The 16,896-nt window shown below is 35.1% G+C and overlaps 1 protein-coding gene across 7 annotated transcripts in view; it reads left to right on the forward strand.

Annotated features, from left to right (window-relative positions):
• Window positions 1-16,896, forward strand: part of PTPRQ (protein tyrosine phosphatase, receptor type Q) — a 123,717-nt gene that overhangs the window by 83,905 nt on the left and 22,916 nt on the right. For 4 of the 7 annotated variants that reach the window (XM_040667503.2, XM_040667510.2, XM_040667526.2 and 1 more), the window contains 9 exons: window positions 3,525-3,711; window positions 5,442-5,686; window positions 6,563-6,629; window positions 7,184-7,342; window positions 8,760-8,982; window positions 9,431-9,504; window positions 12,062-12,161; window positions 12,996-13,124; window positions 14,342-14,386. In XM_040667503.2, coding sequence (XP_040523437.1) covers window positions 3,525-3,711; window positions 5,442-5,686; window positions 6,563-6,629; window positions 7,184-7,342; window positions 8,760-8,982; window positions 9,431-9,504; window positions 12,062-12,161; window positions 12,996-13,124; window positions 14,342-14,386 — 1,229 coding nt within the window. Of the gene's footprint in view, window positions 1-3,524; window positions 3,712-5,441; window positions 5,687-6,562; window positions 6,630-7,183; window positions 7,343-8,759; window positions 8,983-9,430; window positions 9,505-11,001; window positions 11,371-12,061; window positions 12,162-12,995; window positions 13,125-14,341; window positions 14,387-16,896 lie in introns of those variants that run through there. The other 3 variants (XM_040667520.2, XM_040667522.2, XM_040667529.2) reach the window with 2 other exon arrangements.

Below are 16,896 nucleotides of genomic sequence, written 5' to 3' on the forward strand. Positions count from 1 at the left end.
ACATACGGTTTAATTGCACATTCATATATCTCTTACTGGGAAATAGATTCATTAGTTGATATGAAAGAATGTGTGCTAATAAGAGGTCTTGCAGAAAAAAAAGGTTTAGCAATAAATGTATACTGCTAAGCAGTAACTGAGCTTTGTGGAGGTGTACCTTTTTCAAACAATAATGATTGTGTTTACCAGTAAAAATGATAGTGGCTTTTGTCTCTCTAAAGTAAAATGGCTTTGTTATAATTTTACAAAAGAGTGGAGAACCTAGCAGCAGCATATGACTTGTACAAAGTTACTCAGTGCATCAGAGGGTGAATTTTTAAGCCAAACTAGATTTTCCACTCATCAGATTAGCTGTATGTTGGTAGCATAGTAATAACACTTCTTTCTCCTTGATCTTTATAAGCAAAAAAAAACTGACATAAGAGAAAAGCTCTAGTGGCCTTTCTCTTTTCATCCTGTACTACACTTAAAACAACCATTAATAAACCTCAAGTCATTTCCTGCCCTGTGGCAAGATATGGAACTTTATAAGTTTGTGCATATGAGAAGTTTTAAGTAGGATATAGGATCCCCAGTAGTTCAGAAATTATAGAGATAAGGCTATCAGTGTAAATGGAAGGAGTTCAATAGACTTAATCTAGGCAAACCTGCTGTTTGCAAGTTCAGAAATTCTGCGTAAGCCTACTAGGTAATGGGAAAAAATTGAAAGAGTATTTCAAACTATTTGAAGACTATAAATATAAAGTTATTTTCTGGGATAAGAGTAACATTATCTATATATTTTCAGTTTTTCTAAATGAGTCATAAGGATTGTGGATATGCTAAAATATTAATGATGAGATTTTTGTGCAAGTAAAATTCTTAAAAAGATGATTAAAAAAATCTGAATATTTTTATACTCCTCAATGAAGTTACAGTATAGAGTAATGTGTACTGTAAATTCATTCTACATTGTTTACAGTGCAATCTGTTCAGTTCTGAACACACTTACCTCAGCAGTAGGAGGAAGGACAGGCAGACAGACAAGGGAATAACTAACAGGGAAGGAGCAGTGCCTTGGCCTGATGGGAAGGTCACAAGAAATTATGTTACAGTCTGTATTCCTCCTTTACTGAAGTTAGAGAAGATTTTTTCCTTGTGAAAATTTCCTGACACTTTTTGACTAAATATAATTATAGTGGATCAATAGAAAGACTTATTTTGATGGTTTAAATAAAACCTTCAAATTCAATTTTGAAAGCTTGATGATTTATGCACGTTGTTTAATCAATTTGTATTTAAACAATTCTTCCTTGATCCAATAATCCTACATTGTAAACAGGGTATCATCAGATTCTGCACTATGAACACGTTACTGTTATGTGAACAATGTTAAGTTACAGTAAGTTTCTTATTAAGATAAACTGTGCATCTACCAGAATTCCTAATAAACTTAAAAACAGGTTTTGATATGTTCAATTTCATGGACATTTTGTGTTTGCTCTTACAAAGTCTTATTTTTTTTTTCCAAATATACTTCAAGTACCTTTCTGTTTAGAGGTTACTTGTTATCTGATGTTGATTTTCTAACTATCAGTAACGACGGGTGTCAATTCTGTAGATAACTGTCTTAATAGACAAATTTATTCCTTCCCAAAGGCCAACATAACTGTCACAATCTTTTAGTGATGAACATTTGAGTATGTATTTTATTGTCCCTGTGCAAGTTTTTTTGTGAAAACTTGAAACTCTACAGACATTCTGTATCTACAGCTTGCTCATTTCAGTTGTCAACTGAGTATCTTTAAGGATTTATAAAAGTTGGCTCATAGAGTAGAATAGTTTTCTATTTCTGCTCTGTCATCTTTATTTCTAAAAGTCAGTAGTTAGTATTCATTAGTGAATGTATTCAGATCGTTTTTAAATTACTAGGATATTTCTTGCACTTACTTAGATCGGAAAACTGACCTATGTACATTTTATCAATGTCATATTTTAGTTAGTCATGCTGTCTATTGTAGTTAGAATTAGTCATGAATAAAATGTTACTGAAAACAAGTAAGGAAGATACAACCAACCATATTACTTTTGGAAGACTATAACTATAATGATGCAGCATTGAAATTGTCTTTTAGCTTTTGTGTAAATATTTATATGCCAGATTTTTGATAGTCAGATAGGAAAAAGTATTTCAACTCTTGATGGCCATCCCAGGAAATGAATGTCTGCTTAGTCCATCAAAAAGTTTAGTTCACATTAATTCTCAGTGGGGATAGATGAGTATCTGTCAAATAAAAGGTATGATAGAACTGCTCTACTGTTTTAGCAGCTGTGTTTAATACAGATTGCATCCAGTGGGAAAACTACTGTACAGCTACCTAATCCTCTTTTCAAATTACATACTGAAGAAACAATAATGAAAACATCATTAACTGAAGCAGCAGGAATAGACATATGCTAGAAAAGCCCCCATTTTTACTTTTTCTCTTTTTTCAGCTTAGAAGTGATTTGTTGGATATAAAGCCAATAGATTTATAGATTTTGTAGATTATTTTTCTGCAGAGCTGCAGATTACTTGAAACATTCAGAACCTGAGAAGTAACCTGGTCCATATTGTTGCTCTAACACAAGAACAAGAGTACCTGGAATCCTGCTGGCGGGTGGTTTGTTATCCCACTCTTAAAAGTGAGCAAAATCCTGAGCAAACTCCTACATATTGTTCCAGTTTTTCACTAACCTTGCAGTCTCAGTTTTATATATAGTGTGTGTATATATATATAGTATATAGTAAATATATATATATATTTAGATAAATTGTTGCAACATTTTGTAATACTTAATCCCGATCTTTTTTTAGTGCAAAGGTAATTTCTGATTGGATTTTCAATGTATTATCTTTAATTTAGTAACATCCTTTTTATATTTTGCAGTTACTACTCTGCCATTCTCTCTTTTCTAGATTAAACTCCAATTATTTCTACTTTCCAGTTCTTCTAGTAACAGAATCACTCCCTTCTCACTATCTTAGAAATAATTTTGCTATTATATTTTGCTATTAAATATCCCAAGAGGAATTTCTCTCTCTGTGATAGTATTAACATTATAAATTACTATCCAATTTTCTTATATTTTTTTTCTTTTTCTTTTTTTCTGTTCCAAACTATTTTCATCTATATAACTACTCATTTTCTGTATCTCTGCCTAGTTGGATTCCCATTTCAGATCACTTCTTCTCCTATGACCTTATTTTCTGTAAATTGTGTTATGTTTGTTTTGTGGATGTAAGTACAAAGTCTCTTCCAACCCAAAGCAAACAAACAGGCCATTTCCTAGTCACCTACTACACAAAGTGCCAAGGAAGCAAGAAGTGAGTGCAAAAGAAGTGTGCTCCCTGTGTAGCTTTTTAGCCTTTTTAGCTGAAGACTTCTTGTAAACTCTTTTATATGAATGATTAGGAAAGGGGGAAGATAAGAGTTAAATATGCTGTTTAAATATCCTGCTGTTGATTGTTTGAAGTCTTGCTTTTTTTAAATTTTATTTTACAGGTAGATAATGAAAATTATAAAGCCCAGTTTCTGAGGACGAATGATGAGGGTAAAATCTTAGAAATTTCTGATTTAAAAGCATTTACAAGGTATTCTGTAGTAATCATTGCCTTTACGGGGGATGTTAATGCTGCAGCTATTGAAGGCAAAGCTAGTTCTCCAGTAATTGTCTCCACTTTTGAAGCAGGTGTGTATTTTTCTCTGATTTATATGAATCACTGTTTGCATTTTTTCCCTTCATCTCATAAATGACAGTTTTAAACACATGGTGCACTTTTAATATACATTTGTTCTCACAGTAATTTTTGCTTTAATACTTAGAACATGTCAATTAGCAAGAAAGTGATGGTGACAATAAATACTGAGATTTACCTTTAAATGAAGTGAATTATTGTATATGGCACCTGTACTTATCTGAGTACATAATTTGTGTATTCTGGATAGAAGGAGGTTGCAGGTGAAGGCCTATAAGGATCCATACTAGAGTCAGCTCTTCCACACATTCAAAACAATTTGGAAAAGGAGGTGGATATTAAGGAAAAAGAAAATTGCTGAACTATTGAGTTATTCAGAAAAAAAAAAAAAAAGTGGAGAAATGAGTGTGAGTAAACCATATGAGGAGTCATGACACCAAAGTTTACATTACAATAAGTAGACAACACTTGTTAGGAAAATAAAGACTGATGTACATGGGGAAGATATAATTCTAACTTAACATACACGGTTTCTGATTGTGCTACATCTGATATCTTTGCTGGTATTGAGTTGCTTCTCCTGTGGAAAAATGAATCAAGATTAAATTAATTGGTAGCTGAGACTGTCTTGTGAGCTATCTTTATTTAGTAGCCCTTTCTTTCATGTTGAAGTGTGATACATTAGAAGGTGCAGTAACCTTGCTGAAGAACAGTTACTTTTTCCATCATCTCATCTCATCTGGTTTGTACAGTCTAGGGTACAGCAGAGTATCTGAGGAAGTTACATAGACTTACTACAGAGGAGCCTGAGTTAGGATTTGTTGTTAAGGGTTAAAAAAAAAAAACAAAAAACTGGAAGATTTAACAACTGTATCTAAATCCTTTGCTGAGGGAATGTGTTTACCTTCAGTTACTTGATTTCACTATTTAGAGGTCATACTACAGATTTGTCTGCTCAGGTAGAGCTGTAAATATTCAGCTGCTGGGAAAGAATGTTACAGCCTTTTCTTTCAGACAAGGACATAGGGAAAATGATTTACATTTCTGCTGTCTTTACAATATACTACTGGAATAAAAGTTTGATAAATAACCGTCTTTGGCAAAAGGGCATGTTATGTTTGTGTAGTTGCTGGCTTCTGGTACATTTCTGGACAAAAGCTGAAACACTTGTTTGACCTACCGTGATTCCCTTCTAGTGTCTGGGCATCAGATAGCAGAAAGGTTTTTTGTTAGAGAGTCTGCTTTGATAAGTAGAGACTGTTAGGAAGAGTAGCTTGCTTATATGTCGAGAGGGAGCAAGCTGTTGACAGGGCTTTCAGGAAAGGCTACTCTAAACTAACACATGCTTCTTGCTTGTCAGCCCATGCGAGGATTTGTTTACCTTTGTTTATTTCAAAGTACAGTGATGCCTTCAGGCTTTCTGAGTAGAAAATTGGAACTTGTCTGAGTAGAAACTACTGAGGATTATCTAGCAATTATTTTTAGTATTTGTAGCATTAAATGCTATCATCAAGAATAATATTTCACTACATATTTAACTTTTAATTGTCTTTATAAATATTTACATATACAATTAAAATGTTGAGATGTTTTTTACTGGAAACAGATAATACCGAAGAGATTATACAGACAGGCAGAAGTATTATTTGTAATTTTTCAAGTTTTACTCTTGTAGTCAGAGTAGTGAACTGATTTAAGTAGATCACTGAAATGTCTATTTCAGTACCTGAAGACCCACCTAACAACGTAACATTTCAGAAGATACCCGATGAGGTAACAAAGTTCCAAGTGACATTTGTGCCGCCATCTGAACCAAATGGGAATATTCAGGTGTATCAAGCTATGGTGTACAATGAAGATGATCCTGCTGCTATCCGGATCCACAACCTTAGTGTCATTGATAAAACAGATCAGTCAGTCACTGCCATGATAGAAGGACTGAAAGGAGGACATACCTATAATGTCAGCGTAAGAATTAACACTTTTTCTTTGGATTTTTCCCCTTGTATGATTGAGAAATTAAAGAACACATTGCTAAGCTAAATACAAAATTTTAATACGGAATGTATAGGGGTGTGAAGAGCGTGAAATCAGAGAAAAGAGAGGAGTAATAAAGGGAGTGGAGAGAGAGGGAGCAGGAGACATCACTAATGATAGTTTTGCTCAGGAGCTCATAGATTCATGTCCTAGTGAAGCATGAAACAAGACTAAATTTCACTCTTAATTCCAGCATTGCTCGTTTAGTTCAGATGAAAAGTCTTATTTTGCAAGGAGAGCTTACAAGGAGTATATGCTGTGGGAGTAGTAGAATCATATTAGATTGGAAGAGATCTTAAAGATCATCCAGTTCCAAACCCTCTGCTATGGGCAGGATTGCACCCACCACATCAAGCTGCCCAGGGCCCATCCAGCATGGCCTTGGATGCCAACAAGGATGGGACATCCACAGCTTCTCTGGACAACCTGTTCCAGTGCCTCACCACCTTCACAGGAATCGCCTTCTGATACAAATCTAAATTTACCCTCTTTTAGTTTAAAGCCATTACCCTTTGTCCTATGACTAAACTCCCAATATGAAGGAGTCCAGTCATATAATTGTAGAATAGTATGTGGGAGGTGGTGACATAACTATTTAAGTGGGTTTATTTTTCTCCTTCTATAAGAACTACATTACAAATGACAAAGGGTTACTGTACTCAGAATTGTAAAGAAATAAGAAGTTCATGCAAAGTGTGAATGACATTAAAAAAAAGTGTTTCAGCGTTCATTGTTGCTTCAGATAGATACGGATTTGACAGATTTGAAGCTAGTGCAAATACTCATTAAGACATTTCTCTTTTTAAGGTGTATGCAATTAATGGTGCTGGTGCAGGACCAAAAATTCAGTTGAAAATAACCATGGATATCAAAGGTATGTCTCATAAATTGCCCTTATCTGAAATTTCTATAAATACTTTAGATATTGCTTTTTTACCTGTGACTACACAGCTGTGTGCCCTCCGCTATTTCTAGAGGCATCATGAAGTAGGAACCAGAGCACATAGCTGATAGGCTTGAATTGCAGTGCTCAATTTTGCTATTTATTACTGATCATATGCTAAACCACGTGCGGTCTCAGTGAAATAAGCACTGTCATCTGTATTTTAGCTGCCATGAGCAAACAGCTTAGAAGACTGTCACAGAGGTGTGTCTATGTATCACATTCTTAGAAATAAATACAATTGACTGAAATTTTTCTGAAAAACTGTCTCAAACTTTTTATTGTTTTTTTTAAGTAAAAACTGATATGCAGGGCATTTATGAGAACACGTTTTTTGAGGCTTAAAACTTGGTTAGGACATGAAATTGTCCCTGAAAATGCGGTGATTATTTGTCATCCATAACACAGCTACGTGCTTGAACAAAATATTTGTTGTGAAAAGAACTGAAAACAAAACTCTGTGGTATATCTTTGTTTAAAACCAGAACCACCACGGCCTAAAAAGAAACCAGCACCTGTTTATGATACCAATGGGGCCTTACTTGTCACAGCAACAACAATTACAATCAGAATGCCAGTATGTTATTACAGCGATGATCATGGACCTATCAAGAAGATACAAGTTCTTGTTGTGGAAGCTGGAGGTAGAATCCTGAAAATTGATTTCAGGATTTTTAAATCTCTTTCTTTTCAGCTTGTTTGTTTTTTCTCTTTTCTTTCTTTCTTTCTTTCTTTCTTTCTTTCTTTCTTTCTTTCTTTCTTTCTTTCTTTCTTTCTTTCTTTCTTTCTTTCTTTCTTTCTTTCTTTCTTTCTTTCTTTCTTTCTTTCTTTCTTTCTTTCTTTTTCTTTCTTTTTTTTGGGGGGGGGGTGGTGGTGCGGGGGGGTGTGTGGGAAGGGATTGTCAGAAACTTCATGTTAGAATAACTAACAAAATCACTTTAGGTATGGCAAAATTATTATGAACAAAATATCTTCCACCATACCTGTGGGCTGGATTTTGAGAACACTTTCTAATGAAGAATCAGCCACATTGCTTGACGTCACCCGTATTATTCTAGTCCTACTGTTATCATTATATTTTCTTTATTTTCCATTTCATTGAATAAATACATACTTTTGGCTTTTGTGAAAACTGAATAAATATGAAGGGTTTTTCTTTTTCTTGCAAGGTTTTCTTCTGTTGCTATCAGTGTTGCCTGTCAAAGAATGCAGTCATGTGCGGTTGATATTTCTATTTCATAACGGGGGCAGAGGGATTTATATAAATCCCTTCTGTAGACTGTGGGTTAGAATGTGTATTCCCTTGTATGGACTGATGAACATTTACTCATGTGAACAGTCTCGTGATACTCTTGAGTAATTGCCTACCAATGTGTGTGGGAGTTTCATGGTTGGACATCATATGGTCAGGCTTACTTTACCTAAGAAGAACAAATTCTAGGTATTCAAATCCCTTGTTTTGCCTGCCTTAAAAGCATGGCAGTAAAGCATTCATGTTAAGTGGTACAGTTTCTCACCTTTTCCAGAATGATGTATTTTAACAGTAATCTGAGAGACATTTAATTCATAGTTATTGCTGTGAAGGTTCTCTTGAACTGATAAATGTGCAAACACCATGTTAAACAATGTTTGGAAGATTTTTCTCCTATCTGAGTTTCTGGGTACTGACTCTTTATGTAAAATTAGTTATTTCATTTATGAAACAGTCTCTACTGTACTTAAACACTTTTTCTTTCTTTGCTAGCCAGGCCCAGTTTCAATGTCAAATGTCTCGTATACAAGTTATATCTTCTACAGACATAGCCTGTGTATGAGACTGCTCCTGAAATTTACTAGCTGTGATTCAGCTGACTTACTTTAAAACAGCAAAATATAGTTGGTGTGGGTAAAAAGAATATTTGGGTCGAGTACAAACATTATTATAGTTTTAGTTACATAAATGTCACTGATAGCTTACTAAGCCCTTAAAAATAACCTGTTTAACTTCTTTAGTTAAGAAGTTTAGTTTAACTTCTTCTAGTTAGAATGTGAATGACTTCTGATCTCTTTTCTTGATAATAGCTCAGCATGATGGAAACGTTACTAAGTGGCATGATGCATACTTCAACAGACCAAGGCCATATTTTACAAATGAAGGCTTTCCAAACCCACCATGTATAGAAGGAAAGGAAGATCTGAGTGGTAAAGAAGAAATATATGTTATAGGTGCTGATACTACATGTATGATATCAGGCAGTCAAGACAAAATATGTAATGGCCCACTTAAACCAAGAAAGCAGTACCTGTAAGTACACTGGTCTCTAGATTTGTCCAAGAGGAAGATTTAAGTGAAACATACATTTATACAAACATACAAAACATATAGTTCAATTATGAAACGATAGAGCTTGAAATGACCGTCGTGACTCTTACCTTTATATTATTTGTCTGAAGAGTAAGCATGGAAAACAATTTTAAAAAGAATGTTTTAGGTAACAAAAGATGGATATCGAGTTCCTGAATTAAGACCAAATTCAAGATAAGTAACCTATTTTCTATAATTTGATTATATGCTTTACACATTGACACTGAGTCATTCACATGTGTCACGATGTCACTTTTGTGGGAAGATAAGGATATCAGAGTATATTATACTAAAACTTTAAAACAGTGTTTAGTTTCTAAATTAAATAGTTTTTAAGGAAAGAAACACAGATTTTAATTTAATTAGCTTTCTTTGTTTTATTTTACAGATTCAAGTTCAGAGCAACTAATGTTAAAGGACAGTTTACAGATTCTGACTATTCTGACCCTGTCAAAACTTTAGGTAAGGAAAATGTCACTTGTTGCTTTTGTTTCTAAAGAATCAGACAATTCCATATTCCTTTTTAGTATACTGGATTCCCTGTAGTAAATTATGTTTATTTTTGCTACAGCTAGCTTAACCAGAACAGTTCTTACCTGGTGAGGAAACGCATCTATTCCCTTGTATGTCCTTTTCAGGATATTAAGAGGCCTTAACTCAGCCTGGACTGTTAAATGAAAAAGAAATATTAACAAGGTTCTTTAGTAGATATTCAGTCACAACAATGAAAATATCATTTTGCCAGAATAGCTCATCTTGATTGGGTGAATTCTCCGAAGCTATATGGTTTGTGCCATTTCGCTCTCTGTTGCATGTACTGGTACAGCTATTCCAGTGAGCCTGGTGTAGGAAACCTCTCAGCCACTGATCATTCTTCTCCTGGCAGCTCATTTGAGGACATGACCCTAGAGCTCTTCATCTTTTAGATGCAGACAAAGTTCTGTATTAGTTAATAAACTAATGTTATCTAATAGAAACCATCTAGTTTTGATTTCATTGGCCAACAAGGCAGCTGTTATGGAGCCTCAAATCCAGCTTAAACTCTTCCATGACAGTGATGATCAGCCACTGAAAATGGGAGTTAAAATTCTCTTAGCAGATTGAAGTAAGATCTGTAAGTTCTTTTAATACACTGGTAAGCCAAAACTTACTTAGCTAAGCTTTGGCCCTGCCGTTCTGAAAAGGATCCCAAGACAACTGGATTAGTACCCAGAAGAATTTTAGTGGGCATGTATTTTTCATTTGGCATTCATCTTCTGTGATATGAGCTCCCTTATCCATCTGATCCATGTTAGAAATTTGTTACACGATCCGATATTGAAGAAGTGCTAATTCACTACCTGAATATTCTGAAAGGATCTGGCACTGTTTCTCCAGACCTGAATGTTTTGGAAAATACAACACAAAAATTGTTTCATTAGCTAATGAAGTTCTAAGCCAATGAAGCAAATAGCTTGACCAGAGAGGGAAAGACTTAATGCCTGATCAGAGAAAACAAGTCTGCTGGAAACGAGTATGATTGTATCCAGGCAGTTACACGTACCTGGGCACCCTTCTAACAGGAAACTGAAATCATCATGACGAAAAAAGAAATTATGCTTTAGTGTCAGGCAGATATATTATAATTCACATACTTCATTATTGTTACTGAAAACTTGTGACACTATATCCTGTGGTATAAATCATAAAGAAGCAAGTTTTATTTGTATAAAATGTAATAGCATAAAATGTAATGGGATAAAAAAAAAAAAACAGCTCTGATAAAATTCTCAAATGTCTGTAGCTCCTAGTACCTGTATTCTAGAATCTTCTATGCTATTGTTTAACATTCAGTATGGTTTTTAAAATGGGTACTACAGCAAACTCATATCTGTCCTTAACTTCTACATTTCAAAGCATATCCAACAAAACTTAAGTGGAATAGGCAATTAAAAGTTCCTTCTACTCTTTCTTACAAAGTTGCTGTGAAATCAATACTGCAGTTGATTCAATGCCGTGAAGACACAGCGCCAGCCTAGCTATTACCACCACCAGCACTTCCATTACTGCAAGTTAAGTGCATAAGGGAAGTTAATTTTTTTCAGATATGTCTTCTATTGAGAATTTGAGGAATCTTGCATAGGTGTTTCTTTACAGAACATGTTTTCGTAAGAAGAACTTCAAACTTGCTCTAGAATCATAATCCAGAAAGCAAACACGATCGGGAGCTGTAAGGTATCTCTGTGCAACTGACTTCTCCACTTGTAGCAACAGTATCCCTTCAGAAGAAATTTACGCAGCCTGCAGTCAGAAATAGTTTCATTTTGAATCAATGATCATATTTTGCAGTAATCACTGACATTTGTGTTTTGCCAACATGATGCTTTGGTTTTAGTAGATAAAACCATAACTTGAATTTTCGCAGAATTATTTATGACAACTTTTCATATATATATATATATATATATTTTTCCCCCTAAGTCTACTTATTATAATAAGATCTTTGGTCTGGAAACCAGAAAGTTAGCCTCGTGTCTATGCAATTTACTACTGTATGTTAAATATGATCAAAGCAGAAAAAATATGGAGCTTTATGAGACAGATCTCTGTGACAGAGATCCTTTTCCACTTTTGGAGCTTGATCATTCCTAGCTGTTAGAACAGCATGTCTGTGCTTGGCTGCAGTGAGCCTAAAGCAGGAGCTCAGCTCAAGCTAGTGTTAATCATGCACCAAATGATGTTGGTGCAGTGTAGACCTACCTTAACCTTCTCAGCAGGTAAACCTGAAAAGCACCAGTGGGTGGTTACACATATAGTGTACATATTAAATAGACCAGCAATGCCTAGGGACCGTAAAATAAGTTGCTCTTGTTTTTCTCATGTTTTTCTTATTTTGAGCAGTTCTGCAACTGACACAAAACAGATGTGGTTGTTTTGAGAGGAAAGATTCTGTAACTCATCTCTACGTGATTCTCTCCTGTTAGAAACATAAAAAAAATGATGCTCCTATTAAATATTAGATTTCCTCTTTCTGTTGCAGGTGAAGGGCGGTCAGGAGGATCTGTGGAAGTTATCCTTGCAGTTACTTTGTGTATACTTTCAGTTGTTCTTCTGGTGGCTGCGGTCTATGCTTTTGCAAGGTGAGATTTATTGTCTGTAAACACTCAATATTGTTTTAATGAACAAATGATCCTTTGAATTGAATTAATCTGTCATCTCAAAATGCATAAAATATATTGCATTTTCTTTTGGTTTTTTTTTTTTTTTTCTTTTTCTTTTTCTTTTATTTCAAAACTTGGGGAGGGATTCGCAGAATTTAACTTTAGTCTAGCAGGGCTAATCTCCATAGGTGAAGGAGGAGAACAGCCTTCTCCAGAGGGTAAATCAGAGCAGAAGCCTATCTTACTACTCAGGGTCACTTCTCCATTCAAATGAGAAATGAGGAAACAGATCAGAATGTCAGCTGAGTAAAGTTACCTTGATGGCTAACCCTATTTACTGTCAGCTCTGTTGAGAATCAATCAACTTGATATGAAATAAATACTGTAAACACTGTTTTCTATCTTACTAATAAATTTGACAATTAAAACTTTAAAGTCTCAGGTCTGAAAGAGATGCCAACCTCTGATCTGAATTGTGAACAAATGCCCATGTAAAGAAGCAGGCTGGGTACTGCATAAATTATGTTAGTTTGCTCATTTTCCATGAGTTCTGCTCTTCCTCAGCTGCACCATTCAGGCACTGCAGAATAATTTATGTTAGAAAACTAGAAGATCAAGCAAGCTAAATTCTTTCCGCCTAAGTTTTAGACAGTACAACTGCTGATTTGACTAAATTGGAACTAAGAGCAGAATAAAGGCAAGGAAGGATTTCTGGCAGCCGTTTTTAAGTTTTAGCCAGTCTTGACAATGTATTGGTATAGATTTCTCCTCAAATCATTTGCATACTTTTATTCACTATTATTTTCTGTTTAGAATTAGGCAAAAGCAAAAAGAGGGAGGGACATACTCCCCACGAGATGCTGAAATTATTGACACTAAGTTCAAACTGGATCAGTTGATTACAGTGGCAGACCTGGAGCTGAAGGATGAGAGATTTACACGGTAAGCTTGCTCTCTAGGAAAAACAGTAGTTAGTCCAAAGGGGCTGTAGCCATGACCCCTTTCTGACCTTTGCTTGTTTGGAAGTGTTTGTGGTGTTCTTATTTACACAGGTCACTGAGATCCTTTTTCAAAGAATGACCTCCATCCTCAAGACACTTCTCACTAGCTTTTAGAAAATCACTTAATCTTCAGCTCTTTTTACAACAAGATAAAGATCTAAGTGCAAATCACTGTTTAATTATGTTGGCAAAAAAAAAAAAAAAGGACTATATATTTTTAAACATACAGAATTTCTGAGTATTTTTAATGGCCCAGTGTTTTGTGAAGATTACAAAACTCAGTAAGCATTTTGAAACAGTCAAACCCCTCACAAGTACTGCTTAGCTAATTCAGGAACAAATCTGTCATTGTTTAATTGCCATTTAGAAAATCTCTTTTCACAAAGTGTTTTGAGTAGCATCTGGATTTCTGTGGTGTTCAGCATACTGGCTATGCAGCAAGTCCAGGCTACTAATATTTTCTGTCCAAGAGAGAATCTTGTCATGCTTATGTATGAAAAGAAAAACAGATTGCTCTTTCTGACTGTCAGAAATATGGATATTATTTACCACTTAAATATCACAATGATCCTCAACAATCGATGACATCCAACTGAGTTAGAAATGTTTGGTGAACATTCTTTACCTACCTGTATTTTCCCTGCTGTGTCACAGATGAAACACTGTGGTAGGCAGCCTCCTTAAAGATGAGAAGCCTAAAACAGTCTTGCCCTAGCAGTCAGGCATCCTACTGTTGCAGACCAGGAATAGCTGGAAGATGAAAGGTTGTAGCTGCTGACCTGTTTTGTTTGAGTGTGTACATGTCTATGTGTGTGGTACAGAGTAAGATGATTGCATGAACAAACCTGTTCAAAATAGTGCACACAGGCATGTCTGGTTGTAACAGATGAGAAAACATACTATGAATTGTCTGGAAATCATCAGCGTAATGGATGTGGTATGTTCTGTGTGGGGCAGATGTCATTCAGATAGCATTGTTTGTACCTGCTAATAACAGTGGATTACATTCTCTAGAGACAGAATTATTATCAATGCAGCATGTTAACTGTAACTTATATAAATGATCCTCAAAATGGCAATTGTTTCCAAGCTGTTAGCTGAACAAGAACAGTACTAATTTTGTTTATGTACTAAAGTGTTGATGGGTTTTACTTCCAGATACTCTTCATTTTTCTTTAGACGCAAGGAGATATTTGTCATCCAGTAAGTTATTGTATTACTGAAGCAACACGGTGTGTTTCCCATTCTGTTCTCTTAACCTGTGTGCTACCATACTATATTGAATGATACTGTTAATCAAGATGAAATATCAATCTTTGCAGCTATTGTAATGACAGATAGTGCTATTTGTCATTATGATATCCTGTTTATTTTTAGTCCCTAGTGTTAATGAACCACAACTGTTTGGAAATAAATCAGGGTAATTTTTACATTCAAATACAAATTTTATTAATATTAGCACTGACATATACAGTTTATCCTTGAAATAAATGTAATGCGAATGTGGTAGAAGAAATATAGTTTCTTTCCTCTGATAGTTAGGGTCTGTATTTAAGAGAAGATGTTTTTTGATAAAAAAAAGTAGTTTTCAACTACTTTTTTTACTCACTTATACTAGAGATGTTTTCTAACCATGTGATTACAATCACAGCAGCATATTTATGTGACCAGGTCATTTATCAGTTTGAGGAGTGCCTTTGTACCACTTTTCAGTCTAAATTACCTGAAGTTTGGATTTGTACAGTCTCAAACTCTACAGGGTTATTGCAAACTATAATATTTCACACTTCATTATGTGATTTATGCACAGCAAGGCCTTTACTGTACAGTGCTTCAGCAGTTCAGTTACATCAACCTTTTTTTTAATGAGTCAGTTTCAAATTTTGCTTTGGAGTTTGTTACTTCATTCAATCTCTTATCTACTCCTTCTTCTTTCCCCACACCATTAAGGTCTAAACCAAAGACACTGCTCATAGGCCATTCTGTAAGCTACAGGATGCAGCTCTTAAATTCTGAATTACTGTTCTTCAAACAGTAGCTCTGTCAGAGCTACAGTAGGCTTCTTGCCCAGGCCCTTTGTTGAACACTGACAAATTGTGGAAGTCTGAAATGCAGGTATTAACTGTGAGCTCCCCAGGACAATATTCATACCATCTTTTCAACTAGCAGTCTGAAAACGTACTGTATTACATGTAGTCATGAGGGGATGGGATATCCTTGATCTGCTCAAAACTTTTCATTTAATTAGGGAAGTTTTTAAGATTTAAGGAATGTTTCTGTGCATATAAGATTCTGCTCTGGTAATGTCAGTGGGCAAAGGAGAGATTTTAGTTATCTCTCTTAGGCTGTCTTTCGCACAGATAAATCCTTCCCAGTAGTGATGGGTTATTTCAAGAAGCTGGCAGAAGCAAACAATATGCACCAGGGAGGCTTACTGCAAAACCCAGTGTCTAAACTGTTTTTGCTGAGTGTTTTCAGATTTCCACAGTACACCTCTAAAGAATTTTTGTACCTGTTGCATTCAGAGAATAACCACGTAGAAGTCAATCACAGTTTCAGTTCATGTGTTCTTTATCATTCTCATGATGTGTGGTTAAAGCAGTTCTGTGTCAGCATGATAAATTATTCTATTACATGCTGGTGACTGCAACATAACCTTCTCTAAGTTCCCATGCATTTGGAATGGAACTGCATTACTACATATGCATAAGCACATTCTGGCTATGTTTAGGCAGCTCTCTCAGCTGTTTGAAAAGATGGCTGTGTTGCAGAATGTCAGCTTCAATTCATGGCATCTTGTAAGTTTATAAGGAAAACACAGATGGACAGATTTATTTTTCAGACTGACTTGTATTTTTTTTAACCCTACTAAGTCACCTGACAGCTAGTTTTAATTGTCCAAGTGTATTTTCTACTCTGAAGAGGTGATTCAGAGTTTTTGTAGAAATCTTAGATGATAAAAGAGCAGTATAAACTTTTTATGTGCCTATGAATCATCCCTTTTAGGGCTCTTTTGAAAGAGATGCTTTGGACACTAAGTGTTTTGTCATTTCTCAACTAGTACAATATACATCATGTCAAATCAGTAAAGGCATGAACTTATGGCTGACAGTTCATTCACAGAATCGAGACACTCCAGCCTGTTCCACGAGAACATACATTGTCTCTTCAAACATCTTCTGATATTTATTTATCTTATCTCAACCTCTTGTGATATTGTGATCATCAGAAAAAAAGGAAGAAACTTACAAATTTTCTTTGTCTGAAAATGACCAATAGTGGCTGATATGCACCATCCCTCAGCAAGTCTTTGTTGGGAAATTCATTAATCGTATGTAGCTTCAGAGTGCCTTCGGGGAATTATGTTCTACTGAGTTCAGTGGAGAATGAGATCCACTTCTTTATGAACCCGAAATGCTGACTTCGGATATTTGGGAAATGCATTGATCTCAGTGATAGTGGAGATTATATGAGACAGGCAATAACAACAACAACAACAACAAAATCCAACTCTTCTTCAAAAAATATATAGTCCATCTAGGCTGGATTAATTGGTGGTTCATTAAGTGTACTAAATATTTATATACTTGGGTCCTCTCTTACTTTTTGTATCTTGTCCATAATTTTTACCAGCATGTTTTTCAAAGCAGATACTTATCTCCTGTCAGTGGATTCTGTCAACAAATTTTCAGGGCCCACCAGTGCTGGCTAGA

The sequence above is a fragment of the Gallus gallus genome, chromosome 1 (genome assembly GCF_016699485.2).
Source record: "Gallus gallus isolate bGalGal1 chromosome 1, bGalGal1.mat.broiler.GRCg7b, whole genome shotgun sequence".
Lineage (NCBI taxonomy): Eukaryota > Metazoa > Chordata > Aves > Galliformes > Phasianidae > Gallus > Gallus gallus.